Here is a 27882-nt window from a genome sequence, read left to right on the forward strand (position 1 = left end):
AAGCGAGGTCGTGATTGGGGAATACTTCCTGCTCTGGGCGGGAACGGCGTGGCAGCTGGGGCCGGGCCTCGAAGAAGGCGCGGCTGTGCGGGGGCGGGCTCTGCGAGCCGGAGCCGGAGGCGGAGACGTGGTTGGCGGGTCCGCGTGCCCGGGGCGGGGTCGAGCAGGCGGGGGCGGAGCCGAGCGGCGGGGGCGGTGCTGGCGAGCGCGGGGCCTGGGGCCGAGGCGGCGCGCGGCGCTGACAGCTAGTTGGTCGCGGCCTCCGGCCCCCTCGGCACCCGGTGCCGACCCCGGCCGGGTCCGGAGCCATGAGCCCGGGGCTGCTGCTGCTCGGCAGCGCCGTACTGCTCGCCTTCGGCCTCTGCTGCACCTTCGTGCATCGCGCTCGCAGCCGCTATGAGCACATCCCCGGGCCGCCGCGGCCCAGGTGAGCGGGGGGTGGGGGTGGGGGCCTGGCTGGGGAGCTCGATCCGGGGAGGGGGGCTAGGGACCGAGTCCGAGCCCGCGTCCGGGCCGGGGGTCCGGCTTCGCCTTGTACGCGCGGCCAGTTGGGAGACGCAGGCCCGGAGAGGGGCGCTAACTATTCTTAGTAACAAATTACTCACAGCCGCAGCAGATGCTGGGCGCCCACCGCGCTTGGCTGGGCCGCACAAATGTGACGGCAGCGACAGTCCTGTCAGGTAGGCGCTGCTGTTACCCCATCGTTCAGACATGGAGACTGAGGCGCCCAGAGGCGAAGTCACCTGCCCAAGGTCACACAGTTGGTAAGCCTAGATTTAAGCCCAGGTCAGCCTGCATTCAAAGTGGAAATTGCTAACTTTGGGACTTGGACCGGGCCAACCTGTTCAAGTATAGAGCACTGTACTTTCGTCACATTTCCGTGTCTTTGTTTCTGTCCTGGGACATTCCATTTGTCCTCAGTATTTCCATTCCATTCTTGGCTCTTACCCAGTTTACCAACGGCTCCCATTAAAAGCGTACCTTCCTTTTCTTTCTCCAGACAAGGTCTCTGCTGGAACTCACTATGTAGACCAGGATGGCCTCAAACTCACAGAGAGATCCGTCTGCCTCTGCCTCCCCAGTGCAGGGATTAAAGGCATTCGCCACCATGCCAGGCAAAAGCTTTCTGAATGAAGCTTAGAGTCGATGTGTTAAGGCAGGGTCCCAAGGGCTTCCCATCACTTTAGAACTGAAAAGTCCAGTTCCATGTGAAGCATATGGCACATAGCTAGCAAGACCCCTGCTGAATTCACAGTCCTGTCCCCAGTCTGTCCCCTACATCTCTCCATTGGACCTTTCCGTTCTCTTTCTCAGTCCTGTGGAAGCTATCCTCTTGGTCTCACATCAAACAGGGTGACGACTTCCAGGGCCACTAGCCCTGAAGTCACTCACCTTCTCCCTACCTGTTGACTGCCCCCATCACAGAATGTGAGCCCCAGGAGGGCAGAGATGCTGTGTTTGCTTGTGTATCCCCTTTGCCTGGCGTGTTTTGCTTGCTCAATAAATATTTGTTGAACAAATAAATGAACAGTGACATCAGACACACTTTTTAAGGCCTCTGGACATGAACATTCTGGATGGTACCATCTCCTGCATGGCAGTCTGAATTCCTGCTTCCGGATTCAAGAGTGACCTCTGTGGTTGGTGACAGAGGGGGACAACTTTTCTCTCCCCCGGCTCTCTGCCGTCCCTGTGCCCTCTCTCTGACCTTGGTGTGTGTGTGTGGGGGGGTGGGTACCTGGGTCCCCTACACCTTGCTTAGCACTGATGCCTTCCACTCCACCTACATAGGCCTTCCCCTGGCCATGATGGCTTGACTGGAATGCTAACCCTTTAGGAAGGGGACCCTTCTGTTGAACCCCTGAATGTATTATAGTCATCTCGTAGATCTTAAGTCACTGGGCCACCTCTTGTTAAGTGTCTGTCTCGTTCACTGTGGTATCCTGAACGTCTCTCCCAGTAGCATCTGGCTCATGCATGTGATTCAAAGTTGGATGGTGGAATCTCCAGGTTCTGTTTCCAGGCTATCCATCCACAGCTCAGAAATGAACAAGCTTCTGTTGTTCTGACACTCTCTTCCCCTAAACTCAGGGGCTTCGGGCCTTTCAGAACTGGTTGGGCTGGTGTCCAGCTCCCTCCCTTAAAAAAAAAAAAAGCCCAAAACATGATATGATGTGCATACTTTAAAGTCTACCCTTTCAAGATGTTTAGCTGAGCCAGAGTTGCATAACCATCATCAGTAATTCTAGAACATTCCTGTCACCCCCAGGAGAAATCTTGTCTAGCATGGCCTGTCTGCCTGCCCCAGCATCCCTAACACTGGTCTGCATCTGTCTGCATGGATGGCCTGTGCTAGACGCTTCACACGAATGAAGCCACGCAGTCTGGAACCTTTTGTGTCTTCCTTTTCTCACTTAGCATAGTGAGTTCAAGGGTCTTCTACGGAGCAATATGTGTCTGTCTTTAGTTTGCTTCTATTGCTGTGAAAAGCAAAACAAAAAAACCCCAATGACCAAAGCAATTTTTGGAGAGAGGTTTACTTCACCTCGCAGATTACAGTCCATCATCTGAGGAAATCAAGGCAGGAGCCTGGAGGCAGAGGCCACGGAGGGTGCTGCTCACTGGCTTGGTCCCCATGGCTCACACTCAGCCTGCTTTCTTATACAACCCAGGGTCGTTTGAGTGGGGATTGCACCACCCATAGTGGGCTGGGTCCTCCCATGCCAATCACTAATCCGAGGAAACGCCCCATAAACATGCCAACAGGCCACTATGATGTGGCCATTTTCTCAATGGAGGTTCCTCCTTCTCAGATGACCCTTGCTATCTGTTAAGCTGTCGAAAACAAACAAACAAACAAAAATAACCAAGTTCTGTTTATGTTGTCATCACCCCCCCTTACACCAGAACCTGCTTGTGACTTGCAGGTGTGTTGAGGGCAGAGCAGTGTGAAGGGGTCGACCATAATAACCAGGCTAGGCTCTCCAGTGGGGGGGCTGAACAATGCATAACTTCCAAGAGTTGGGCTGATGGTCAAATGTAACACTAAAGTTTTGCAATGTCTTCTAGCATAAATAAGTAAGGCCCCGGCAATCAAAGTTGGGACTCACCAACTGTGACTGGCCGTCCTGTGGCGGATAGGAAACCTGTGTGACAGGGTCCATCCTTTGGTGTTCCAGCGCTTTGCCAGCTTGCAAGCAAGGAGCCCTTTGTCTGCAAGAGGCAACTGCTGCACCCCCAGCCTGCCCTCCATCCTCCTTTCTCTGCAGGAGGCCCTCCCCGAATGGGCCTTCTCTGTTGTTGAGTACAGCATCCCACCACACTGATCTGTGTAATAGCTGAAGACTGAAGCCATGCATTCTGATCCTGCACAAACACTTCCTGTCTCTTTATTCCTCGGTCTCGGCCGTGAACTTCCTCAGCCCCAGCTGGCCTGGTCCTGAGCAGTGGCTGCAGCTGAAGGATGAAATGTCTCCTTTAACCTACTTTTGATTAATTTTTGGGTAGATATCTTGACATTATCTCCTGGATGGTCTGATGGCGGCATTGCTAGTCTTTTGTTCCCACTCAGAATTGCTGGTTCATGAGTTGTCTAGGATGGGGACTCTTCTACAGAGAATGTACAGGGCTTAGGCATGGGAGAGCCTTACTCTGGTCCTGTTATGTGGTACCATTCAGTGACTTTGAGTTCCCAGCTGAGCATCCGGTACCTCTGGTACAAGACACTCACATGGTTCTTACCTGCAAACATTTGTGGTAGATAGCCAGCTCCTAACCATTGTGGTGACATTCCTCGGTGACCTCACAGTGGGACCTCCAGATGGCTACTGCCATAGAGCCATGGAACTGTTAGATGGCCAGCTGGCCAGTCACTCTTATGGGGAAAGCAGATATGCTGGGAAGTATGCCCTGCCCTGCCCTGCCCTTCCCTGTGCACCCTGCCCACCTTGCCCTGCCCTGCCCTGTCCCGCCCCTCCCCGCCCCTCCCCGCCCCTCCCCGCCCTACCCTAAGCAGTCTATCACCAGGGCTGAGACAAGTGGCTTTTGTCTGGGTGGGCTCCCAGTGTTTACCTTCACAATCTTACGTGCTGGTTTCCAGGGCCAGGTCTTCCTGTGTGTTTTCTCCCTTTCGCCCCCTGCTGGAGTCAGAAGGAACAGCCTTTAGTTCCTTTTTTTTTTTCTGCCCGGCCTTGCCAGCTTGCAGTTGACCTAGGTGTAGACTCTGGGTCAGACAGGCCAGGAGGATAAAGAGGACCCAGACTCACAGAGGGGTCTCAAAGCCGAGACATCCCCCACTCCCCCAGGATGCATAGTTCTAGGAGTGACAAACAGAAGATTCTGGAAATGCAGCACCATAGTATGTGATACCCAGGACTCATCTTTATCCTGCTCCTGGTTGGGCACGACCTCAGTTACCCTATACTTCCTGCTCCAGCACATTCGCCCACCCCCTCTCCCGGCGGCTCTCTTGTCTTCTCTCAGCCATGATGCCTCCCCCTCCAATCGCGTGCTCAGCTTTCATTCTAGCCTCCTACTTCCCCCAGCAAGTGGAGCAACGGGGGGGGGGGGGGGGGGGGGTCCTGCCCTGACCTCTGCTGCCCCGCCATGCATGGGCCCCTTCCAGCTGCTCTTGTGGGAAACCACTGATGCTTTGACCAAGGCCAGCCTGTCCCCTGGCTCAGCGACCCTCCCCCAGCCTCCCCCCACTCCTGCCTACACCACTGGTTTTCTTCTTACTCCCCCATCTTTATATAACTTGCTGTGCCAATCTCTGCCTTGAAAAAGCCTGTCTCTCCACCCTCTTGTCAGCCCCCCCCCCCAGTTTCTGCCCCTGCAGCACACCCTCTAGCAGAGCCTCCCCGTGGGCCTCCGGTCTCTTCCCATTGACTTTTGAACTCACTCTCCTTAGTTTTGGCCCCTGCTTCTCTACCCATGTTGCTGAAGCCAATGCCAACCCCAGATGCCTACCTGTCCCCAACCCCCATCCGTGCCCTCACAGACTGGGTCACCTCTACTCACTCCACTCTGCTGCTTCCTACCTGGTGGCAACTGCTCACATTGGTCACTGTCTCTTTTTTCTGTCCCCAAACATCCCTGGCTTCATCTGGGTACTGGCTGAAACATGGCACCGTCCTGTGAACCCTCAGCCCTGAGTTTAGCATGGAGTTGCCCCTAGACTCCAGATGTTTCACAAAGCTCTGCTTTGTGCTTCTCAACCCTCCTAATGCTGTGACCCTTTAACACAGTTCCTCATGTCGTGGGGACCCCCCCCCCACACACACCATAAAATTACCATCTTTGCTGCTTCATAACTGTTATGAACCATAACATAAATGTCTGACATGCAACCCCTGTGGGATTGTGGCCCATAGGTTGAGAATTAATCCTGTAAATCCTTCTTTCTTAGTCCCTAGACTGGCACAATCTAGTGGGCCCGCAGCCATGCTTCTGATTCATCTGCCTGTCTTAAGTATTGGTCCTGAAAGGAAAGGAAAGTAGCTCATGGGGTCAGGTGACCCAGGTTAGGGGGTGTTCATAGAGAAGGAAATTAAGCCAAAAAAGCAAGGGACTTCTGGGAAACTGAGGCACAACTTTCCTTGTAACTCTTGGGGTTTGTGTGGAGCACATGTCCTGTAGATGTCCTGTGGTTTGCGGAAGCAGGGTCACTGATGGCTCCTGCTCCTCTTGTAAGCAGAGCCCGAGAAGGCCCTGGCACAATTGCAGAGTATGCACGATTTCTCTGCGCCCATAGGCACGACTCATCACCTGAGTAAATGGTAGATTTCCCCATTCAGCTAGCTGCTGTCCCTGGCCTCTCACTGAGTACGTCTATGCTCGGCTCTGTCTCTCTCTCTCTCTGGCCCTGCCCCGGTCTGCTGCTCTTTACCTCTAAACCCCTGGTACCTCTGATTTTGCTGTGAACCTTGACCTGCCCTCACTTCTGATGTGGCTAAAAAGGATCCATTTAGGACTGTGTCAGACCCTCTCTGTGCTTTGCTTAAAACCCTCCAGTGACCCACACCCCATCAAGGTCAGGGTCCACAATGCCCTCCAGCGTCTTCCTGCCCACCTTGGTGATGCACAGTGCACAACTGCCTCTTGTAGCACTCTGCCCTAGCAAGTGTGTCTTCCTGCTGTCCAAGCACATACTTACCTCAGGGCCATGGTACCCGCTGTTCCCATAGTCTGGAGTGTTCTCCCCCCATTTATCTGTGTGCCTAAATCTCTCACAGCTTCTGTGTCCAGCCCATAGGCCATCTTTCGTGTGTGTGTGTGTGTGCGTGTGTGTGCATGTGTGTGCACTGAATGTATGTGAATTTGTCATCTGTGTATATAGTGTGTGCATGTAGAGGCCAGAAATATGAGATGTCTTCTTCAGCTGCTTCATACCTTATTTCTTGAGGCAAGGCCTCTGGATCTCCGTAGTTTGGATTCACCAGTAGGCCGTGAGCACCCTCTCCCTGGCCTCCCTCTCTTCAGCGTGGTGATTGCAGGGCGTTTTCTGCCATGCCTCACTCTTCTTTCTTCCCTTTTCACACAGTGCTTGGGATTAGATCTCAGGCCCTCATGCTTCCACACCACCCTCTTAACAACTGAGGCACCTCTCAGCCCCCCCCAGGGCCCCCGTAGAGGAGACGCTCCTTATCTGTATTAAATGTCACCCCCACCCACCTGTCCCTGAGGCTCTACTGCTCTATTTATCCATCGCCACTGTTAGCGTTCAGGCATCTGCGCTGGCCTGTCCTTGGGTTCTGACAGGATACGCCCTCAGCTGCAGCCGCTAAGAGCACCACCTGTGCATATTTACCATGTTCCCTTTTAAAAGGGCCCTGCCCACCTCCCGTCCTTCTCTCTCTCTCTTTCTCCCTCCCTCTGTCTGTCCCCCTCCCCTCTCTCCTCCTCTCTCCTCTCTCCTGCTGCTCCTGCCTCTGGAGGCCAGTCTCCCCCATCCCCTTTCCCCCTTTTATGATCCCTTCCCCTAATAAAAAGCCCCTCTGCTTGAACCTGTCTCATAGGGTCTTTCTCTCACATGCTACTTCCTTAAATGACAGCAACCACCCCAGCTGGAATCTCTAGCCCAGGTTGGCTTAAACTTTATGTAGCTGAGGATGGCCTGACTTCCAACCCTTTTGCCTCCCCTATCCCATCCTGAGCCCTGGGGCCAGGACAGATATGCACACCACACCTCGTTTATGGGATTCTTGAATTCTGTGGAAGCAGAGGATTCATGTAGGTTAGGAAAACTCTCTGCCAGGCAAGTCACATCCCCAGCCTGACTTCTTTTCTGTGTCACCAGATTATCTTATTTTAGTATATTCACTGCCGAAGCAGAACTCTCTGGCATATTATTTATTTACTGTCTTTTGGTCTCTTCCTGAGCTCTATGACCTAGAATATTCCAACTGTAATTTCACTGCAACTCATCCAAGAGGCCTCAGTGAGCAAAGAAGAATAAAATCACACAGCATGTGCCCTTGAAATGTACATCAAGGTGACAAGCAGGTGTTCTTATGATCTGCGCTCACACTGAAGGCCATATATAGTGTCCTCTGGTGAGAAGGAAGCTGTGGAGCCCCTCCTGGTACCTGCTGCACACTCTAGGCAAATGGCATCGCCATGCCTGTCTCTGCTCACCTATACATGACGATGATAATGGTTATTGTGGTGTGTAACCTGGCCAGGAGATGCTAGTGATTGTGGGCAAGGCTTAGTGTGGGGCCTAGCACATGGTGAAAATCCTATGAGTGCCAGAGGCCACTGAGTCCTTCCCTGATAGCAGCTCTGGACCTCTGACAAAAGGGACAGAGTAAGACTGCTCTCTGAGGAAGCCTTTGGTACCCATTCCCATTGCACCAGGGTCTGAGGATGTCTTTGGTACCCATTCCCATTGTATAGGATTTAAGGATGCCTTTGGTACCCATTCCCATTGCTCCAGGGCTTGAGGATGCCTTTGGTACCCATTCCCAGCTCCAGGGTTTGAGGTTGCCTTTGGTACCCACTCCCATTGTGCAGGGTCTGAGGATGCCTTTGGTACCCATTCCCATTGTGCAGGATTTAAGGATGCCTTTGGTACCCATTCCCATTGCTCCAGGGTTTGAGGTTGCCTTTGGTACCCATTTCCATTGCTCCAGGGCTTGAGGATGCCTTTGGTACCCATTCCCATTGCTCCTGGATTTGAGGATGCCTTTGGTACCCATTCCCATTGCTCCAGGGATTGCACCATCAGCACCTTCGCCTGGTGCCCTCAAGCCAGCACTACGTCTCCTCCAGCCTCAGTTCCCAAGACCATCTCAGCTGCTCCTGAAAGGGAAGGGTACCCTTTGAGGGTGACCACAGCCAGGCCTGATGTTTCCCTCTCTTCTAGCTTCCTTCTGGGGCATCTCCCCTACTTTTGGAAAAAAGATGAAGATTGTGGCCGTGTGCTCCAAGATTTGTTTTTGGATTGGTGAGTTCCAACTTGTCTCTTGTTCTTTCCCTGGGTCTCTCAGTGGGAACCCCACTTTGTCTAACCCACCACAGAAACTCTCAGCCTGCCTACTCTGCCCCAAGTCTCTCCCAGTCCCTATCCCAGTTCAGTCCCTCCAGCTGGGCACTCCCGGTACCTGACCTGACCCAGGGCACTCCTGCTCAGCAGCATCCCTGAGCATAGAGGCAGATAAGGCAATGTGAAGCCAAGATGTTTTGTTGACTAACCGAGGCGTCTTAGGATAGCTGTTAGGATCTCTAAGCCTCAGTTTCCCCATCAGCAAACTGCCTTGGTGTGCAGGTAACCATCATTGTTTGGGGTGTTATTCTCTATCTTTCAAAACACTTCTAAATGCATAATTTTGCTTAATTCCCAGCACAAACTTTTGTGGGCAGAGGAGGGTGTGGAAAGAGAGTTTAAGGGACTGAGTTAACAACAGAGAAGAGACACACATGCCCCGCCAGGCCTCCTGGGCCCCAGAAGAAGCTCTTGCAACTAGGGCTGAGTGTCTCTTGGAAAGGGATGCCTCTGCCCCTCCTGACAGTGGGGACCTCTGAGCCAGGGGTGATGGTATTCAGGCCTGGGGAACTGACAGTCACTTTGTCTCCCAGGGCTAAGAAGTATGGCCCTGTTGTGAGAGTCAATGTCTTTCACAAAACCTCGGTCATCGTCACGAGTCCTGAGTCAGTCAAGGTAGGAGATCCTTCCCTTCCAGTGTCCTTCCCTTTGCCATGTTGGTAGTAGGGACAGTCATCCACTACCCACAGGGAGGGACTCAAATGACCTGGGCAGGTGCCTTCATTTTTCTGGGCGCCAGTTTTCTTCTTTATCTGTAAATGGGAATGATGGCCTCTCACGAGATGGTGTAAGAATTGTCATGTGTGAGACTTCTGCCCATGCCTGGCACACAGCAACACCTCAAGAGATGGTGCTGTTCCCACAGTTGTCTGTGGGTGTGGCTCTCTGCATGCAGGTGGCTGTGGTGACCCAGAGAGAGATAAATTACAATCCAGGATGTGTGTGTGTGTGTGTGTGTGTGTGCCTGCGCGCGCACGCGTGTGTGAGAGAGAGATTTAGTTTTTAATAATCTGTGTATATTTGTGCATCTGTGTATGGGTGTATGCATGTGAGTGCAAATGCCTGCAGAATCCGGAAGAGGCCTTGTATCCCCTGAAGCTGGAGTTATGGGCAGTTGTGAGCCACCTGACTCAGGTGCTGGGAATTGAACTCCAGTCCTTTGTGAGAGCAGTAAGTGCTCTTAACCTCTAAGCCATCTCTCCAGCCCAGTGTTAGTGGGTTTTGTTTTATATTGCTTTGGTAATGCTGGGAATAAAGCCCAAGGCCTGGGTCTTACAAGGGTGTCACCACCAAGTGACCCAGCCCTAAGCTAGAACTTCATGGACAACATCAGGAGACATATTGGACAACTATGGGATCGAGAACAAAGTTAAAATTCATTTAAAAATATGAATTCCCCTGGTATGGTGGTGCATTCCTCTAACTCCAGTGCCCTGGAGATAGAGGCAGGGGGGCCTGTATGAGTTCAAGGTCAGCCTGGCCTACATAGTGAGTACCAGGCCAGCCAGAACTACAGGATGAGACTCTGTCTCAAAAAAAAAAAAAAAAAATTTTTTTTTTTTTTGGTCATTGTTTCACTTCCTTAAAGGATGCCAGACTTCAGCTTGATAAGTGACTTCCCTGCAGATGATTTGGTCCTTTCCAGCCTTGACTGAAGGTCTATAGCATAGGCTAGAACAGACCTGACTCCTGGGCTGGGCCACCCCCTTTGTGAGGAAACAGCTCTCCTGCAGCCTCTCCCAAAGGCATTGTGTCCGAGATTGGTATGCTCTGGGCCAGGACAACTTGAACCACCTGTGGTGTGTGTGAGCCCAGAGACCCTCAAAGCCAATGGCTGTCCATCCATTCTGTCATCTCGAGTTTTGCAGTGTCACTGTGTGTACGCACGGCGTGTTCATGAGGTAGGATGATCATGGGTCTCTTTTTGCACATAGTTTCCCTCCAGAATGCTGGCCTAAAACTGCCAGCCTCCTGCCGGCTGCCTGGAGCCTGACCCCTGCCTGTGCCACTCAGCACAGCTGCTGGGCTGTATCTGGGTGTCCTTTAGTGTCTTTGTCCTGGAATTGACTGGGTGGAGAGCTAGGACAGAGCTCAGCCACTATACCTTTCCTTGCCTTGCTTTTCTGTCCTTTAGGAACACAATCCCATATGGTGTGTTCGAGCATCTGAAAACATACCCTTTATACATTTTCTTTTGCCCAGTTTTCTGGTTATTTGCAGCAGGAGAGTAAGTCCCTAGCTGTTACTGCCTCAGTTGTGAGTGACATCAGTAGAGGTGACCAGAGCAAGAGGTAAGGTGTGGGGGTCCCTTGTGTATCTCTCTCACCCTGGAAAGCTCAACTCAGTGGTCGGTCATGGATCCTTCGGGAGAGCAGGCCGTGGGAGATTCCTTGTGGTGGCGCCTCAGTGGTAGGGACTCTAGTTTAGTTGAGGTGGGGCTCACATAAGTGGGGGATCTTTGAGAGGAGTAGGAAGGTGACATTTGCTGTCACGGTCTTGGGTAGACAGGGTGATGACAGACTTAATTTATAAACTGAAGTGTGTGGGCGTGGGGCTGGGGTCTTTGGATTGGAAGAGAGACTCTAATGTCAGTCAGAGTGCAAAATCCAGCACCTCTGGGGTTCCTGTCAGCTGAAAGCTTTTGGTGTGAGACTGCAGGGCAGAGCCCACGGAAGCTCATAGCCCTGGTTGTTGGAGAGAAGTTCCCAACTCCTTCCTAGAGCTCCGGGGACCAAACTTTGTGTCTGACGGGCCCTGTGGACTCCGCTGTCCACCCCACTTCATGCTGGGATGTACCTTAGGACCCAGAGTTCTCTCTTTTCACTTGGCTGCTGATTGTCTGGTTCAAATCCTGTGTCCACCACAAACATTAGCTTGCTTCAGCTTTTGCTGTTTTGTTTGTTTTTTGTTTTTCTTGGACATAGAGTCTAACATAGGCCAGGCTGGCCCCAAACTCACTATGTAGCCCAGGATGGCTTTGACCTGCTCATCTTCCTGCGTCCATCTCCGCGTGCTGGCATTACAGGTGTCCACCACCATGTTCCTCTCCTGCAGGGGTAGGCACTGCAGATCCCAGGCTTTGTGCTCCCTGGGCACGCACTGTACAAACTCCGCAGCATCCCAGGCTCCTCCTGCTAGTTTCAAATCCCTGTTTTTCCATCTGTGAGCACAGTGAGCATAGAACAGCTCGTGTATCTGAGGGCTGGTAGAGCAAGAAGGGAACTGCAGGATGTCGGCGTGTCCTTGGCATTTATTGAGCGCTTGCTGCGTACCAGGCATCGTTTTCAGCTCTTTTGCTGCAGAGCTAGCTTAAGTGATCACTATAGCCTTTCATCATCATTCTCAGGCAGAGACCAACTCATCGGGGGGGGGGGTGTTAGCAAATACGGAGCAGTGCTGAGCCCAGCCCAATCCATTTTCTACTAGGTTCCACTGCCCCAGAGGCTGCTAAGTAACCTCAGTGTTGATGCCACATAGCTCTTGAGAGACACTCCAGAAAGTCCTTCTTCCTGTGAGGCCGGCTTGGGGCTGATGACAGAGAACACAGGGTCTCTCCTGTGTCAAAGGTTCATGGAAGCGTGGGCCTCTCTCACGCTGCTTTGGGAGGCATGGTGTATGGCCCCATGCCCACTCCAGCTGGGTGGTCACAGGACCCCTTTCTGTATCCCTCCTCGATTGCTCTCACTTAAAGATAGGCTTCCTGGTATGTGACCAACAGACTACTTGGTCATGTATTTGTTATATTCCCTTTGGGGCTGGGGCTTGGCTGGTGTCAGCACGCTGCCAAGGGCAACCTCTCATGGATTGTGTTGTTTTGCGGGGATATTTAGAAGTTCCTGATGTCCACCAAGTACAACAAGGACTCCAAGATGTACCGTGCGATTCAGACTGTGTTTGGGGAGAGGTAAGGATCCTAGGAAGGAGGGCTCCACTGGGAGCAGCACACATGATGGCTGTCCTGTGCATGGTGACCCCACGCTTGTCACTGGCATTTAATGCCTCTTTCCCCTCTGGGGGCAGATAGGGACATGGGATTTTGTCGGTGCTGGGACACAGGGTCACCTTGCTTGTTTGTTTATTTATTTATTTAGGTTGATGTAGAGAAATGGCATGTTTGTAGGATGCACATGATGTTCTGAAACACACATCACACTTCCTTTTTTATTGTGCTGCATGGACTATCTCACCCACATTGACACTGGCTACATCCACGGTGTGAGGCAGCCATCACCACACAGGTGACCCCGTGCCCACTGGGCAGTCCCTCCTGCTCTCCACCTTCCTTCTGGCACCCAACTCCTGTCTCTTGCAGACTATTTGGCCAGGGATTGGTGTCTGAATGCGACTATGGGCGCTGGTACAAGCAGAGAAGAGTCATGGACTTGGCCTTCAGTCGCAGGTGAGCATGTCGGAATGGGACAGGCCCTTCCGACTTGGCCAGGGCAGTGCTGGCTGCAGAGGGCTCTGCAGCGGGGAGGCCTTATTCACCTGGACACACCATCCTTTGGCCGGGGCTTGTTTGTGACCTCCTCATGATGAGGCTTGGGTCTGTCTTCTTGTAGAAACAAGAATCACATCCCAGGGTGCCTGCTGATGGTCTGCCCTAAGTTGGCCATGTTAATTTTGTTTAGGGGTTAAGGTGAGGGTTTTGGCTGTAAGGTCCCTCTAGAGTCTAGAGTCTAGACTAAATAATCTGTAGGGTCTGTGTAAACATTCCCTCCCTGCCCCGACAGATGTCAATAAAACTCAGACTTATCCCACCCTGCTGCTTGAAGCCTTCAGTGACTCACTGTCAAAAGAAAGATGGAGCTCAGCCCTTCCTCCCTAGTTCTCCCTGCCTTGCTTTCTTCCACTATCCTGGAGCTACCATACTCTTGTTTATCCATCTCAATGTGCTTTCCCTAGGGAATTCCTGTTGCCTATTTGATACCCAGCTGAGGTATCCCCTCCAGGGCTGAGCTCATACTCCATCATGACTTCTGCCACACTCAGGCAGTATTGTTTCACCAACCAGCCCATCTCTCTAATGAGATCATGAGTCCCAGAAATAGGAGGGATCCCTGCCCATAACTTCTGTGTCCACACAACACAAGATATCCCATAAGCTCTCCAAGAATGCCCATGAGAGATATGAGGAATTGGCAGAGTCTGGAACTTACTGAAAAGCTGCTTACGGAATAACAGGAGAGTGAGAGTGGGCTACACAATCCAGCTGAGTGATGTGGTCCCTGCCCCCAGTTATGAGGGGAACATGGATTCCAACCAGATGGTTCTAACCACAGAGTCTAACCACAGAGCCAGTGGGATGGCTCACCTGGTAGAGATGCTTGCCACCAAGTTTGAGTTCAATTCTTAGACCCATTTGTTAGGAGAGAACCAATTCCTCTGAGATTTATCTCCCGCAATAATTGTTTAAAGAGGAAAGAAAGCTGCAGGGCACTCTTTATGACTCCTGTCAGACTCCGTCATTTCATTCTGTGCTTCCCAGGACATTTCATAACACCACTGGTGCCTGGGGAGACATAGCAGGAAAAATTCTTGCCATGTGAGCATGAAGACCAGAATTTAGGCCCTCCAATCTGGGTGGGTGTGGAGGTCCACCTGTTATCAGAGAACCTGGGAGACAGAGGCAGGAAATCGACAGAGCAGCTAGCCAGCTAGACAAGCTCAAACAACGAACCCTGGATTCAGTGAGAGATGTGTCCACACATGGGTGGAGAGCAGTCAGGAAAGCACTCAGGGCTTCACACACTCACATACATGTGCATAGGCACACCCATATCATGTGCACATACACTATGCATACAAAGGGGTCCACACAGCACCAAGTATGCCACCTTGGCCCTCTCATGGGACAGTTCAGTGGCTCTCACCAGATGTTAAGGTGCCACCCTGGAGAGGGACATTTCTTTGTAAACACCTGTGCTGTCAAGCTTTAGGGAACAGACTGTGGAGCATGCAAGCATTGAGAGGCTGGGTAAGTTCAAACTCACCAATGAAGAAAATATAGAAACGGCTGGTGGCTCAGTCTCCAGCTGTCGCCCCCCCACAGAGTGTCACCACATGCTTTCAACAAAACAGAGAGAGTGTACACTCACACTTTCTACTTCCAAGGTTTTACTTTCACCAGAAGAGCTTGGTCTAGGTTTTTGTTGTTTTTTTCTAGAAAAGACTAGAGTGTTGGGGACAGCAAGATGGTTCAATGAATAAAGGCACTTGCTTGCCAAGCCTGGCAACTTGAGTCTGATTCCTGGGATCCACTTGGTTGAAGGAGGGAAGCAATTCCCCCAGGTTATCCTCTGACCTCCACATGTGCACCCGTGTACATGTATGCCATGCACATGCAAATACACACACAGTAGATAAATAAACAGATGCTTAAAACAAAAGACCACAGGAGAGGCTGTGGAGGCTGCACCACATGCCCTCCCTCCAGCAGCTTGCTCTGCTTACAGTGGTGGCCAGAAAGTCAGCATGACAAGCCACACACTGCCCACACAGTTCCCCAGACTGTGAGTGGAAAAAAAAAAAAAAAAAAAAAAAAAAAAAAAAAAAGACAGCCACACAACGCATCCCTGCAGACTGTGTGAACAGATGAAGAGAAATGAAAGGGTTAGAATCATGTATCGGTGCTTGAGAGAGACTGTCCTGAGAACCATCTGGAAGCTGGGCAGGTGTCCAGGTGCTATCAGGGAGGAGGACGGTGGAGGGACTTGTGCCCCATAGTGGGTTGAGCCTTGTTTTTTGCAGGAGGGTGCTATTGCAGGAAGACATCAGCAGGGGGCAGAGTCTGCCCCCTCCCTCCCTTCCCTAGAGGTGGATTTTTTTTTTTTTTAACCTCCCTAAGAGCAACAGTTGCTTTGGGGTTGGGGAGGAAGGGTGCTGGGAGATGCTTCCACAGAAGGCTGGCTGTAGGATAAGATGCTCAGCTGGCAGCAGCCAGGAAAGAGTCTCACCAAGTAGGTGAGGCCCCAGAGCAGTTTCTTTCCTAACAGGAAAAAAAAAAAAAAATGCTCTTTTTGTTTCTCTTTCATACTTCTTGCTAATGTTTAAGAAGCTTCCTATTTGGAAATAACTCCAAATTTCCAGATAAATTTCAAGGTTAAGAATGTAGGACGAGAGGGGCTTGGAGCAATGGCTCAGTGGTTAAGGGCACTTGCTGCTCTTGCAGAGGATCTGGTTATCCCCTGACTTCCACATATGCATCCAAGTGCATGTATGCATGTGCACAACTGTCTCACTCCAGTTTCCAAGGGACCCGATGCTCTCCCCTGGTTCCCACTGGTGCCTGGCATGTGTGTGCCACACTATTACATGCATGGCAAAACACCCACACACTTAAAGTACACACATCTTAAAAGAATAGGACAAAATTACCCATGCGCTCTTTTCTCAGATTACTATTAACCACTTTTAATTAAAAACATAATGTTCTCCTGGTAAAAGTGTGTAATGGGAAATTCTCCCCTCCTTTCTCCATGGTTGCTGTTTTTGAGTTTGGGGTATGTCCTCCCACGAATCCTTCTAAACTCTGTGCTTGGGGGATGTGCCAGGGCAGAGAACACAGTGGCATTGGGAGCTGAGTTGCAGATGGCATCTGGGGTCTCCTTTCCACATAGACTTAGGTCCCGTGGCTGCTCAGGGGCAGGAGTGAAATGGGAAAGACAAGGACTGCAATTGGTTCCCTGGCCCAGGCAGGTAAGGGGACAGAGTGCAAACAGGGGCAGCAGGGAGTCAGGGCAGCTGTGTCCAGGACTGTAGGGGACCCCACAATGTCAGCACTCATAACCCTTTGAAGTCGGAGTGGGGACATCACACTGGCAGAGGACCTATGGGACTTTTAAGATGGGGCCAAAGGGACAGTGTCCACTCAGGGCTGGGTTCATAGCTCTAACCCCAGTCTTAATCTGGGGTTAGTTTGGGAAGCTGGCAAGGCCAGACTACAGGGGACAGGGTGGCCAGCCAGGGGACTCTTGTACTGCTTCCCCAGCTCCTTGGTTAGCCTGATGGAGACATTCAATGAGAAGGCGGAGCAGCTGGTGGAAATTCTAGAAGCCAAGGCCGATGGGCAAACACCGGTGTCCATGCAGGACATGCTGACATGTGCCACCATTGACATCCTGGCCAAGGTAATGGGTGGTGCTGGCCGGTGTGGGGCAGGGGAGGAGGCTGGGGCACAGGGGTGGCGGGCCACCTCTCCCTTCTTCCTTCCGTAGCCCAGCTGAACGTCTTCTGTGCTCTGCAGAGTAGTTTTCATACATTTTATCTCATACATTCAAAGTGACCTACTGTGGGCCTGGGGTTCTGACCCCGTCTCCAGAGACGAACCCCCAGAGGTATTGGGACTGGCTTCAGCTGGTCAAGGCAAAGGTCTTCATGATCCTGTACACCCCCGTGGGGTATGGCTGGGCCTGTCATAGTAGACTTGGTCATCAGACAGCACGAAGCCTGTCTGAGGACAGCCAGTAGAATCGTGAGCAGGGCACTGCAGTGGGCGTGGGTGGCCCAGGCCTCTAGCGGCATGTGCCGTCTCTGTGAGGGAGCGCTGTGGCCTGCTTTTCCAGGTTTTGACTTCAGCTTTGTCTCCACACAGGCAGCTTTTGGGATGGAGACCAGCATGCTCCTGGGCGCCCAGAAACCCCTGTCCCAGGCGGTGAAGGTCATGCTGGAGGGTATCAGTGCATCGCGTAACACCCTGGCGAAGGTACTGCCTGCTCTTCCGCAACCACACTGTAGTTGTGCCCCGTGTGTGCTGACACGCCTCCTTCAGCGACTTCTTCAGAATGGGTTCTGTGTGTCCCGAATGTCGTCTGAGTCCAGATTTGCATGCTTTGCCTAAAAGTGGAAGAGCAAAATCAAAGTGGCTGAACGTAAGGACTGAATCTTTGTGTTGTGTTAAACGGTCCCCAAGGCAGGCATTCTAGGGTGCTATGACGCCTTCACCTGACAGATGTCCCTGGGTTCTTCTGTCTTTGTGTTCTACTGTCCTCACCTCATTGTCATAAGATGGCTGTTGTAGCTCCAGCTATCACTTCCTTATTCCAGACACGAAGAAGAAGAAAGGGGAAAGCCAATGTCCAGGCTCCCTTCTGTTCCTGGGGGCCTTCAGTCTCTGAGCTTGCGGCCCCCAACACCACTCTATCTTTTCAGCCACTGAATTCTACTTCCTTCCCTCTGGCCCCGACTTCTCCTTCCCGATGCAGCCCTGACTCTCTCCCGCCTTCAGGGGCCCTCTCTTCCCAGCGCTGCATGGAGGCGGAAGGGCCTCTCCTCAGTTGATTTGGTGCAGGAGGGGGAAGCTCATGCTTGGACACAGTCTGCTGTCTTGTTCTGGTCTGCCTGGCTGCTTGAACTTTTCTAGAATTTTCTCACGTTTCCCCCAGCACACCGCTGTGTGGATTTGCGGGTGGGGGCTGGGGAGGGAACTGCAGACCTAAGGACAGCCTTGAACAGGGGGGTCTGCTTCAGTTCATGCCAGGGAAGAGGAAGCAACTGCGGGAGATCCGGGAGAGCATCCGCCTGCTGCGCCAGGTGGGAAAGGATTGGGTGCAGCGTCGCCGGGAGGCCCTGAAGAGGGGTGAGGACGTGCCCGCAGACATCCTCACGCAGATTCTCAAAGGTGCGGGCTGGGACACCCAGGAGCAGGGCCCGGCCGGCTGGGGGTGCTCCTCACCGCTGGCTCTGCCTCCGGCTTCAGAGAAAACGATGAGCTGGGGCTGCCGTGGGGCTGAGTGTATCGTTGCCTTTCAGCTGAAGAGGGAGCCCAGGACGACGAGGTCCTGCTGGACAACTTTGTCACCTTCTTCATAGCGGGTGCGTAGCTCGTGGTGTGGACGGCCCACACTTTGCTCCGGGTACCTTAACCCTGGTCGAGTTGGGGGTTATCTGAGCCTAGCTCCAAGCAGGAAGGGAGCCTGTCTGCTGCTGTCCTTGTGACCTAGCTGTTGACTGGGCTGTTTGGGACACTGGCTTCTTTGGCTTAGGAGAATTTGACTGTGAATGTAGGGTTCCTTCATTTCAGATTTGTTAAGATTTATTAGCTTGGTACCGATGTGTGCCAAGAACATTCATTCATTTGCTCATCTCCTTAGTGTTACTGCTCACCTAGAAAGCCCCCCTCCCCAGCAATCTGGCTGGTGCCTCCTCCTCAGGGAAGCCCTCAGAGATCAATCACCCTCCAAGCATTTAGGCCCAAGTGAAAACCTCCTTCATGCCCAGACCCTGCCTTCTGTCCGCTCCTCTCGTGGGAGGCTGTATTTATCCAAGTTGATTTGGTGACGGCTGTGTTCCCATCAGCTCAGTTGGTAAACTGTTTGCCATGCCAGTATCAGGAACTGAGTTGTGGGTACAGCATCCACACACAAAGGCAGGCGCCATGGCACATGACTAAAATCCCGTGTGTGGGCAGTGGAGCCAGGGGGTCCTGGGGCTCACTGGTCAGCTGGCCTTATCAGTGAGCTCTAGTCAGTGAGAGACCCTGTCTCAAAAAACAGGCGACAGCTCCTGAGGTTGACATGGGGTCTCTGTGTCCATGCACATACATATGCGTGTGCACACCTGTGAACAAGTCAGTACATGCACACATATATGCATGTGTACCCACAAATATGTCAGTACATGCACACATATATGCATGTGTACCCACAAATATGTCAGTACATGCACACGCATATGCTTATGCACCCCATGGACATGTCAGTACACACACACACATGCATGTGCACTGCTATGAACATGTATTCCCCTACATGCACACAGAAAAGAAAAAACAGTAAAAACTACCTCTGAATGAACGGCAGGTCTTTCTGCCACTGGGAAGCAGGGCCAGTGTGGAACCCCTGGAGAGCCTGAACTTCCTCTTCCCTTTGTGAGCTGGGACTGCTGGTGCTGCCCAGCTTCTACCTGTCTCCCAGTGAGGACTGAACAGGCCTTCCTTCCTCACATCCCAGCCTGAGCCTTGGCCTGTGTGGAGCTGGGGGCCTGGGTGTGTGTGTGTGTGGTGTGTGAGTGTGTGTGAGTGTGTGTGTGAGTGGTGTGTGAGTATGTGTGTGTGTGAGTGTATGTGTGTGGTGTGTGTGTGAGTGTATGTGTGTGGTGTGTGTGAGTGTGTGTGTGTGTATGGTGTGTGAGTGTGTGTGAGTGTGTGTATGGTGTGTGAGTATGTGTGAGTGTATGTGTGTGAGTGTGTGAGTGTGTGAGTGTGTGTGCGTGTGCACATGCATTTGGCTGTTCAGGCTGTCCAGGGCTGGCCACTCCTGAGCTGTCCTTAGGGGAGACCCTAGGAGCAGGTGGCCTCACCTCCCTGTGCCAGCTGGCTGTGAGATGGCTTGGCTACTCCCTAGTGGCCACCTGCTGAGCTGTTTGCCCCTCTCCAGTGCAGTCATGAGACTCAGTGCCCCTCCCCCAGCCAAGTCACCCTTGGAGGGTTTTGACCCTATCAACTTGATGGCATCCTTCCCGAGCTCAGCTTTCCCGAAAGGACCCTGACCTTTGACTGAGGAGGTGTCCTATCAGTCCCTGTGACTGGAGGGGCACTTTCCTTCTTGGACCTCAGGAGGAACTGAAAGCTTTGGGTAGGCCCCCAGAGGGCTGGTCAGGGCAGGGCAGGGCGGGGCAGGGCGGGGCGGGGCGGGGCAGGGCGGGGCAGGGCGGTGGACTCAAACACTCACAACTTCGAGTTCTTCCTAGCTTCAGCTTTTTGAGATACTATATAGACCAGGTTGAACCTCAAACTCAGAGACATCCTCCTGCCTCTGCCTTCTAAGTGCTGGGATTAAAGGTGTGGCCACCACACACATCCCTTTGCCTTTCTTTTCTGTAAAATAGGGACAGCTGGGCAGAGGATGGAAGCCATGGCTTTCAGAGCAACTAAATGGAGATATGGGGCAGGCTTACTCACCCACTGGCCAGGAGAGGGGACGCACAGACAGACAGACAGACAGACACAGACAGTCCCTTTCATATCACAGCCATGGAGGGGGAAGAGGTGGGTTCTCAGATGCTACTGAGAACCTGGGGTCAGGGGGCAGGGGGTGGGCAACCCTGTGGTTCCTCTTATGGTGGTGACTTCCCTTCCTCCTTCAGGCCATGAGACTTCTGCCAACCATTTGGCGTTCACAGTGATGGAGCTGTCTCGTCAGCCGGAGATCGTGGCAAGGTATGAAAGCGGCCCTGGGGGCTGGCAAAGGGCTTTTCTGATGTCTTTCCAAGGGCTACCTGTCCCCACATGCCATGGCTGGAACCCTCTAATGGATCTGCTTCCCTTTACTCCAAGGCCTTGTACTTGTTTCCTGGCCTACAGGCTCTACTCTCTGCTTGTTGCTGGAGAACATGTCCACACTCCTCCGGTGAAGCCATCTGGGATCCTTGATGTAGCCATCACCTTGCCCCTCCACCCTACTCTACCCCCACTGTCCTAGCTCAGCAGTGTCTTCTCCAGGGACTGTTGGCTCCCATTCTTTGTTTGCCAAGAGACCAAGAGCTGTGGGCTAGCACTGTGGTCCTATTCCTCCTACTGTGCGCAGACTATCCCAGCTGGGCCTGACCACCAGCCCTGTGTGTGGCCGGGTCATGGAGGATAGCCGGACGCGGTGCCTGAGCTGGTCAGCTCCCAGCTGGCTTCCTTTGCAGATGGGCCCCCTCAGGAGTGTCAGAGGGCAGACAGAACCAAGCTCAGAGCCCCTGGCCATGCAAGATGCTGCAGGTCACCAGCACAAAGGGCAGAAGTGAGAGATGGCATGAGAGTGTAATATGCCTTGATGGGGGCTGGAGAGATGGCTCAGTGGTTAAGAGCTCTGGCTGCTCTTCCAGAGGACCCAGGTTTGATTCCCAGCACCCAAATGGTGACCTACAACTATCTGTAACTCTAGTTCCAGGGGATCCAGAGCCTTCTGGCCTCCACAGACATTGCATGCATACAGACATACGTGCAGGCAAAACCCTGATATATACAAGATTTTAAAAACCGCTTACTGGATTTTAAATAAATATATATGTATTAATATATGTGTGTATATATACACTAGAAATATGCGCTTTGAAGCAGAGTAGGGTGTCCTCATTGTCACCGTGCTTGCATGCACAAGGCCCAGATCCCATCCCAGATACTGGGAAAATATGTCACATTTGAACTATTTTTAAACTCAAAGTCCAAGGACAGGAAGTGCATTGATACTGTGGTGCAGGCCTGGCTACCACCTGATCCCGGGGCCTTTCCCTGCCCCACCTAAAAACTCACTCTACTTAAGCAGCTGGGCTCTCCCAGACTTCGATGCCCCGATCAGTGTAGGCACCTGTCCAGAGGAGCATCAGACAGCGTGTGTCTGTCTGTGTTTGGATTATGTCAGCTCATCATTGAGTCCTCAAGGCTCATGCATGTTCTGCATCATCAGTTACTACCTTCAGAGCTTGTGGGTTTACACCCTGAGGCAGAATCACCAGACCATAATTCTGATTGTAACGTGGGGAGCTACCACCCTGCTTTCCATGGTAGCTACGCAGCTTTCTGTCCTCACCCGCTCTCCACCCGCATCCCAGCTCGTCCTTGTTATTTGTTATTTACTTCTTACTCGCTGCCCACCGCCCTGATGGGTGTGAAGTGGCCCAGATACAGCTGCAGCCTCCCCGGACCATTCTTGCCCGCATGTCTGGCTGTAGCTGCCGGCAGTCCACCGTGGTGGGCATGCTCTGTGAAGGGCTGTGTGGGGGTGTGGCTCCTTTCTAAGGTTCCATCTCAGGTCACTTGTGAAGCCTCCACTCCAGGGCTGGGATGCAGCTGTCTCTCCCGGGAGAGGGGGGCAGTGTGTGCTGGTGGGAACCCCAGGCCCTGCTCTTTGATCTCTCTTCCACCCTTACTTTAAATGCTACTTTAAAGGGCGGAGCTTTCTCTCCAGAGGTGAATGTCTTTGTCTTACCTGCAGGCTGCAGGCTGAGGTGGATGAGGTGGTCGGCTCCAAGAGGCACCTGGACTGTGAGGATCTGGGAAGACTGCAGTACCTGTCCCAGGTGTGCGGTGTGGGTGAGCCGCCTATGGGTAGCCGTGGGCTCAGACCGTTGTCTCACTGGGCCCCCCTTGGAACTCAAGTGCCCCTAGATTCAATAGCAGGATGGAGATGCGCTCCCACCCCCAAGAATGCAGCCAGGGTTGGAAAGTGGCCATCTAGCAACTGGGACTGAAATTGCACCTCCAGACAACACTGGTTCCAAAACCTTTCTCTGCGGAGCTGCTCAGTACCCTCCATCCCCTGTGCCCCAGGCAGCCATCCCCTGGGAGGAGCGGGGCCCTGCCCTTCTGGTCCCAATGCTGCCCCTGTGTCCTTCTCCTTTGGGTCTCAGTTTCTCCTTTGGTCACATAATGGGTTGGACACTAGGGCAAGGGTGGCATTCTGGGAATGTGGGCCACATTGGGGCTGGGCGTGTGTTCAGCGGGAATGGGATGGGGTCTCCTGGGTCCCTGCACCCGCTTTTTTGCATGTCTTCTGTAGGTCCTAAAAGAGTCTCTGAGGCTGTACCCACCAGCATGGGGCACCTTTCGCCTGCTGGAGGAGGAGACCCTGATCGATGGGGTCAGAGTCCCCGGCAACACTCCTCTCCTGGTGCGTGGGGCCCTCAGGCGGGCTGGCCTGATTGTTCCCAGAGTGGACAATTTGAGTTAAGGGAAGCCATAGGCCTGTTACCATCATGACAGTCACTTTCCTGGCTACCTTGTGCTTGCCCGAGTGTCCCTGTGACCCTGCCAGGTCCTCTTCTACCCTTCACATGTCCAGCAGACAGATCTAGAAAGGAAGTGCTCCACACACAGTGAGGTGCTCCACACACAGTGAGGTTCTCCACACACAGTGAGGTGCTCCACACACAGTGAGGTGCTCCACACACAGTGAGGTGCTCCACACACAGTGAGGTTCTCCACACACAGTGAGGTGCTTCACACACAGTGAGGTGCTCCACACAGTGAGGTGCTCCACACACAGTGATGTACTCTACACAGTGAGGTTCTCCACACACAGTGAGGTGCTTCACACACAGTGAGGTGCTCCACACAGTGAAGTGCTCCACACACAGTGAGGTACTGCTCCGCACACAATGAAGTACTCCACACACAGTGAAGTAATCCACACACAGTGAGGTGCTCCACACTCAGTGAGGCTTAGTCACTTCCTTGGGGCTCCAGAGCAGGCAGAAGGGAGCTATGGAATGTTCTTGGAGTCCTCTGTGAGTCCATTTTGTGTGTGTGTGGTGTACATACATGTGTGTGGGCACGTGTGTGGGATGTATGCATGCACTAGGGTGCTCATGAGTGTGGAAGCTGGAGGTTGATGTCAGAACCATCCTCAGCCCTTTCCTACCTACTACAGAGTCAGGGTCTCTCTACCACACCCAAAGGTTGAGATATGGCGATCTGGCCAGCTTCCTCTGGGGATTTCCCTTTGCCTTCTGAGGCCGGAGTTGCAGCAGGGCAGCCATGCTCACCCAGCATCTTAAGTGTGCTCCTGGGCTCTCAACACTGGTCCTCAGGCTCATGTAGCAAGCGCTCTAACCACTGGACCATCTCCCCAGTCTTTGCCCCTCCCTGTGGTGATATCTTGCTTGTACAAATAAAGCCTGTCCGAAGGTCAGAGAATGGAGCTTGCCACTGGCTAACCATAGAGGTCTGGAGGTCTGTACAGACAGACAGGAAGTGAGGTAGCTGGGTGGAAACAGGATGTAAGCAGGGAGAGACGGGAACTCACTGTCTTGTCTGCTGAGACTCTAAAAGAGTCAGGTGTGGCGGTGGCTGGCGATTTACCACCAGCCCTGGGAGCCGTGCTCACAGACTCAGCTGTCATCTGTGCCGCCATCAAGCAGCTTGCAGCACACTGCCCACAAACCATTTTTGTCTTTATGAGTGAAAGCTAAATCTGCCATGCATGCAGCATGCTGGACGGCTTGGGGATGGCCTCTGTGTACCCTGGCGGGAATCTGCCATGCTGTGTTCAAGCCCACAGCGTCTCTGCACCATGGCCTGCATGAGACTGTAAGAGTAGGAAGCCCTCTGCAGCCCCATTTTACTGGGAAACTCTTGCCCTGTGTTGGGTGCCATTTGATGATGGAGTTTCTGTCCCAAACGGTCCCACAGTCGTTTAGTCCCAAATAAACACACAGAGGCTTATATTAATTATAAACTGTTTGGCCGATGGCTCAGGCTTCTTATTGTCTAGCTCTCTCTTAATTACTAACCTATTTCTATTGAACTATGTACTGCTACGAGGCATGGCTTTCCTGTATTACTCTGGCATATTACTCCTTTGGTGGTTACATGGAGCCACTTGCACAACTTACTCTCCGAGTTCCTCCTCCTACCGTTTTCCTAGCCTGGTTGTCCCGAGTATACCTCCTACCTGGCTACATCCTGCCTGTCCATTGGCCGAAGCAGCTTTATTCGTCAATCAATAACATAAATTCACAGCCTACAAGAGGACATCCCCCATCACCTCCCCGGACATTTTCCTAGCTCTTCTCTTCCCTTATGGGCCTCTCCCCACTCCTGTCCTCTTCCTCCGCCTCCTGCCCTCGACCTGTTGCATCCAGATGGATTGTGTGTGGTTCTTCTGTGTGTACTTCACTCGCCCGTGGGGCTCATTGTTCGTAATGGCCCTCCTAACTGCCACCCATCCCTGCATGCTACTCCCCCCTCCTGGAGCGATCACTGTCCTCAGTTTGGCACTTGCCACTGCCTGGCCTCTGTCTTAAATGTGGACAGATCCTGAGCGAGTGCCCACTCAGTGCCCATGAGGCAGCCACCAGCAGCGGAACTGGAGGAGGGTACACACAAGGCTTTGATGTGTAGAGGAGGCCCCACCCCAGCTCCCTGATCACCCCTGCCTTAGCTTCAGGTTCCTGTGAGCCTGGCTCATCCTTGTGTGGTATTGGGTGGCAGGTACCAAAGTCAGCCACTCATGTGCGTGGGGTAATGTCCAGCAAACACCCCTGGTCCATAGAAGATCCCCTGGCTCCTCACCCCTGGCCCCCTGCTGCTACTCACTTTCACAGCTCAGCCCCAGGCTGCTGTACTCCCAGGGAAATGAGGTGGCCAGTGCCCACAGCCTAGTTAGGGGACACCTTGCTTTTCTGGGCTAGACGCATAGCCCTTGGGCACCCAGGGTGTAGAGGGCGAACCAGCTCTCTCAGGAGGCACTGAGTTCAGGTGAAGAGGGTGGGGCTTCAGCTTCCCCTAGCATCTGCTCTGCAGGCAGAAGTGAGGCTGAGGTGAAGGAGGGGTCAGCCTCCAGTGTTCAGGGGGAAGGTGCCTCCCAGCACCCAGGCCTCAGACCACTTAGTTCCTGGGTGACTTCAGGTAAGTCCCCAACCCTGTTATGCTTAGGACAGAGGTCACTGTGACTGCCCCTGGGGATGATCCAGCAAGCCCGATGGTAACGGCTGTACCAGTGTCCCCCGTCTTCCTCTTTGAGGTTTTCCAGGGGGAGAGTGGATTGTCACATGTAACTAAATAGGCAGAAAGGGGCTGTGTCCCACATCAACCGGGTGGGGTGGGGGCTGAAGTGGGTTGGGAGGTGCATGGGGATTGCCCTGGGACCCAGAGGCACCAGCCCCTTTGCCCGGCAGTTCAGCACCTATGTCATGGGGAGAATGGACACCTACTTTGAAGACCCGCTGACCTTCAACCCCGACCGTTTCAGCCCTGGAGCGCCCAAGTAAGTCCCTCTGTGAGCTGCCATGATGGGGTCTGAGGGTGAAGGCTCCTGGGCTGAGCCCTCTGCACCCACAGAACACATTCTTCCAGGACCCCGGGAGGGGGCTGAGGGGGACATCACAGCTCAGGGGCAGCGTGTCACTTGCTGAGTCAAGTGTCTTTTCTGTTGTGTGATAAATTCTCTGACAAAATTGACTAAAGGGGGAGAGAGATCTTGAGGGTGGCTTATTCAGCATGGAAGCAGGGAGGTCAGGGAATGTTATGCCAGTGCTTGACTTACTCCCTGCATCTCAAGCAGCCCAGGATGCCCTGCCCAAAGAACGGTGCCACACCCAGTGGGCGGGGCTTCCTGATCAATGAATGCAATCAGGATAATCCTCTACAGGCTTGCCTCCTCCTGGCTTCTAGTTCTGCCAAGTTGATGATTAACACTAACCATCATTCCTGCCCAGTGGCAGAGCTCAGCAGTTTGCTGAGGATGGCTCTGCTCCTGGCCCCAACCTGGTCACAGGAGGGGACAGGTGTGTGGACACCCCACTCCTTGTACTGACCCTGAAGGGCTTCTCTCCCGCAGGCCTCGATTCACCTACTTCCCCTTCTCCCTGGGCCACCGCTCCTGCATCGGGCAACAGTTTGCTCAGGTAGGATGTGGAGGGTCTGGGGCCTCCAAGAAATGACTGCGGGGTGGGGGTGGGGTGCTGGGGCTGGGTGTGCCTGACAGGAGAACGAGAGAGGGGAACCTGTGCATTTGTGTTTCTTTCCTGCCTCTCTCCCTGTCTCCCCTCCCTTTCCCACCCTGCTTCCCTGCCTCTCACCCTTCCTCTACCGCCTCCCTCTTCCCTGCCCGTCCCTCTGCTCCCTCCCCCTCCCCCCTTCTCTTCCCCTCCTCCCTTCCATTCCCTGCCTCCACAGATGGAGGTGAAGGTTGTTATGGCCAAGCTGCTTCAGAGGCTCGAGTTCCGGCTGGTGCCTGGGCAGCGCTTTGGGCTGCAAGAGCAGGCTACACTCAAGCCACTCGACCCAGTGCTGTGCACCCTGAGGCCCCGGGGCTGGCAGCCTGCACCCCCACCCCCACCCTGCTGAGCCCTGGGTAAGGTCAGACTCCCGGGGCCAGGGCCTCACTGGGCCCCACTGCTGCCCATGGCCACCCACCGGCACCCCGACCCTTCTTCTGCAACCTTCCATGATGGCTCCTGGCGGGCCCTGTACCCTCGCCTGCTTCACACCCTCAGTGCTTCCGTTCATCTGCTGGCTTTTCGGCCCTTTCCGGTGGGCTCTGCCTGACTCCCAGCCACCACCACCACCGTCTCTCCTGAACCTCTGAAGTTCTGCACTGGCCACACCCTCAAAAGAGACACCCTAACTCTTGCTCACTCCCTAAAATCTTCAAGTGACACATCCCCCAGGAAGCCCTCCTTGCTACCCACAGCCGGGCCAGGGTCCCTCCTCTGTGCTCCCTTGTCACTTGTGCCTACCTCTAACACACTGACCACACTGTATTGTGACTGTCTGCTCATGTGACCAGCTGCCCTGCCAGGCTGTGAGTGCCATGGGGCAGGGTCTGTGTGCACATCGTCTCTGAGGCCCCTGTTGCTAACCAGGGTCTGGAACAGAGTCGATGCCCAATAAATGTGTGTTGACTGCATGA

General features: G+C 53.3%; 1 protein-coding gene across 1 annotated transcript; it reads left to right on the forward strand.

The window, feature by feature from the left end:
- Positions 1-182: 182 nt before the first annotated feature.
- On the forward strand, positions 183-27879 carry LOC127231129 (cholesterol 24-hydroxylase). Its single transcript, XM_051196581.1, has 15 exons — positions 183-427; positions 8366-8446; positions 9079-9160; positions 12376-12449; positions 12858-12944; positions 16536-16674; positions 17139-17249; positions 18014-18164; positions 18296-18358; positions 20630-20702; positions 22465-22549; positions 23029-23139; positions 26147-26235; positions 26809-26875; positions 27147-27879. The coding sequence occupies exons 1-15, from the start codon at positions 309-311 to the stop codon at positions 27315-27317; spliced, it is 1503 nt and encodes a 500-aa protein (XP_051052538.1). The 5' UTR covers positions 183-308; the 3' UTR covers positions 27318-27879.
- The last annotated feature ends 3 nt before the right edge of the window (positions 27880-27882 follow it).

This window comes from Phodopus roborovskii, unplaced genomic scaffold (assembly GCF_943737965.1).
Source record: "Phodopus roborovskii unplaced genomic scaffold, PHOROB, whole genome shotgun sequence".
Classification (NCBI taxonomy): Eukaryota; Metazoa; Chordata; class Mammalia; order Rodentia; family Cricetidae; genus Phodopus; species Phodopus roborovskii.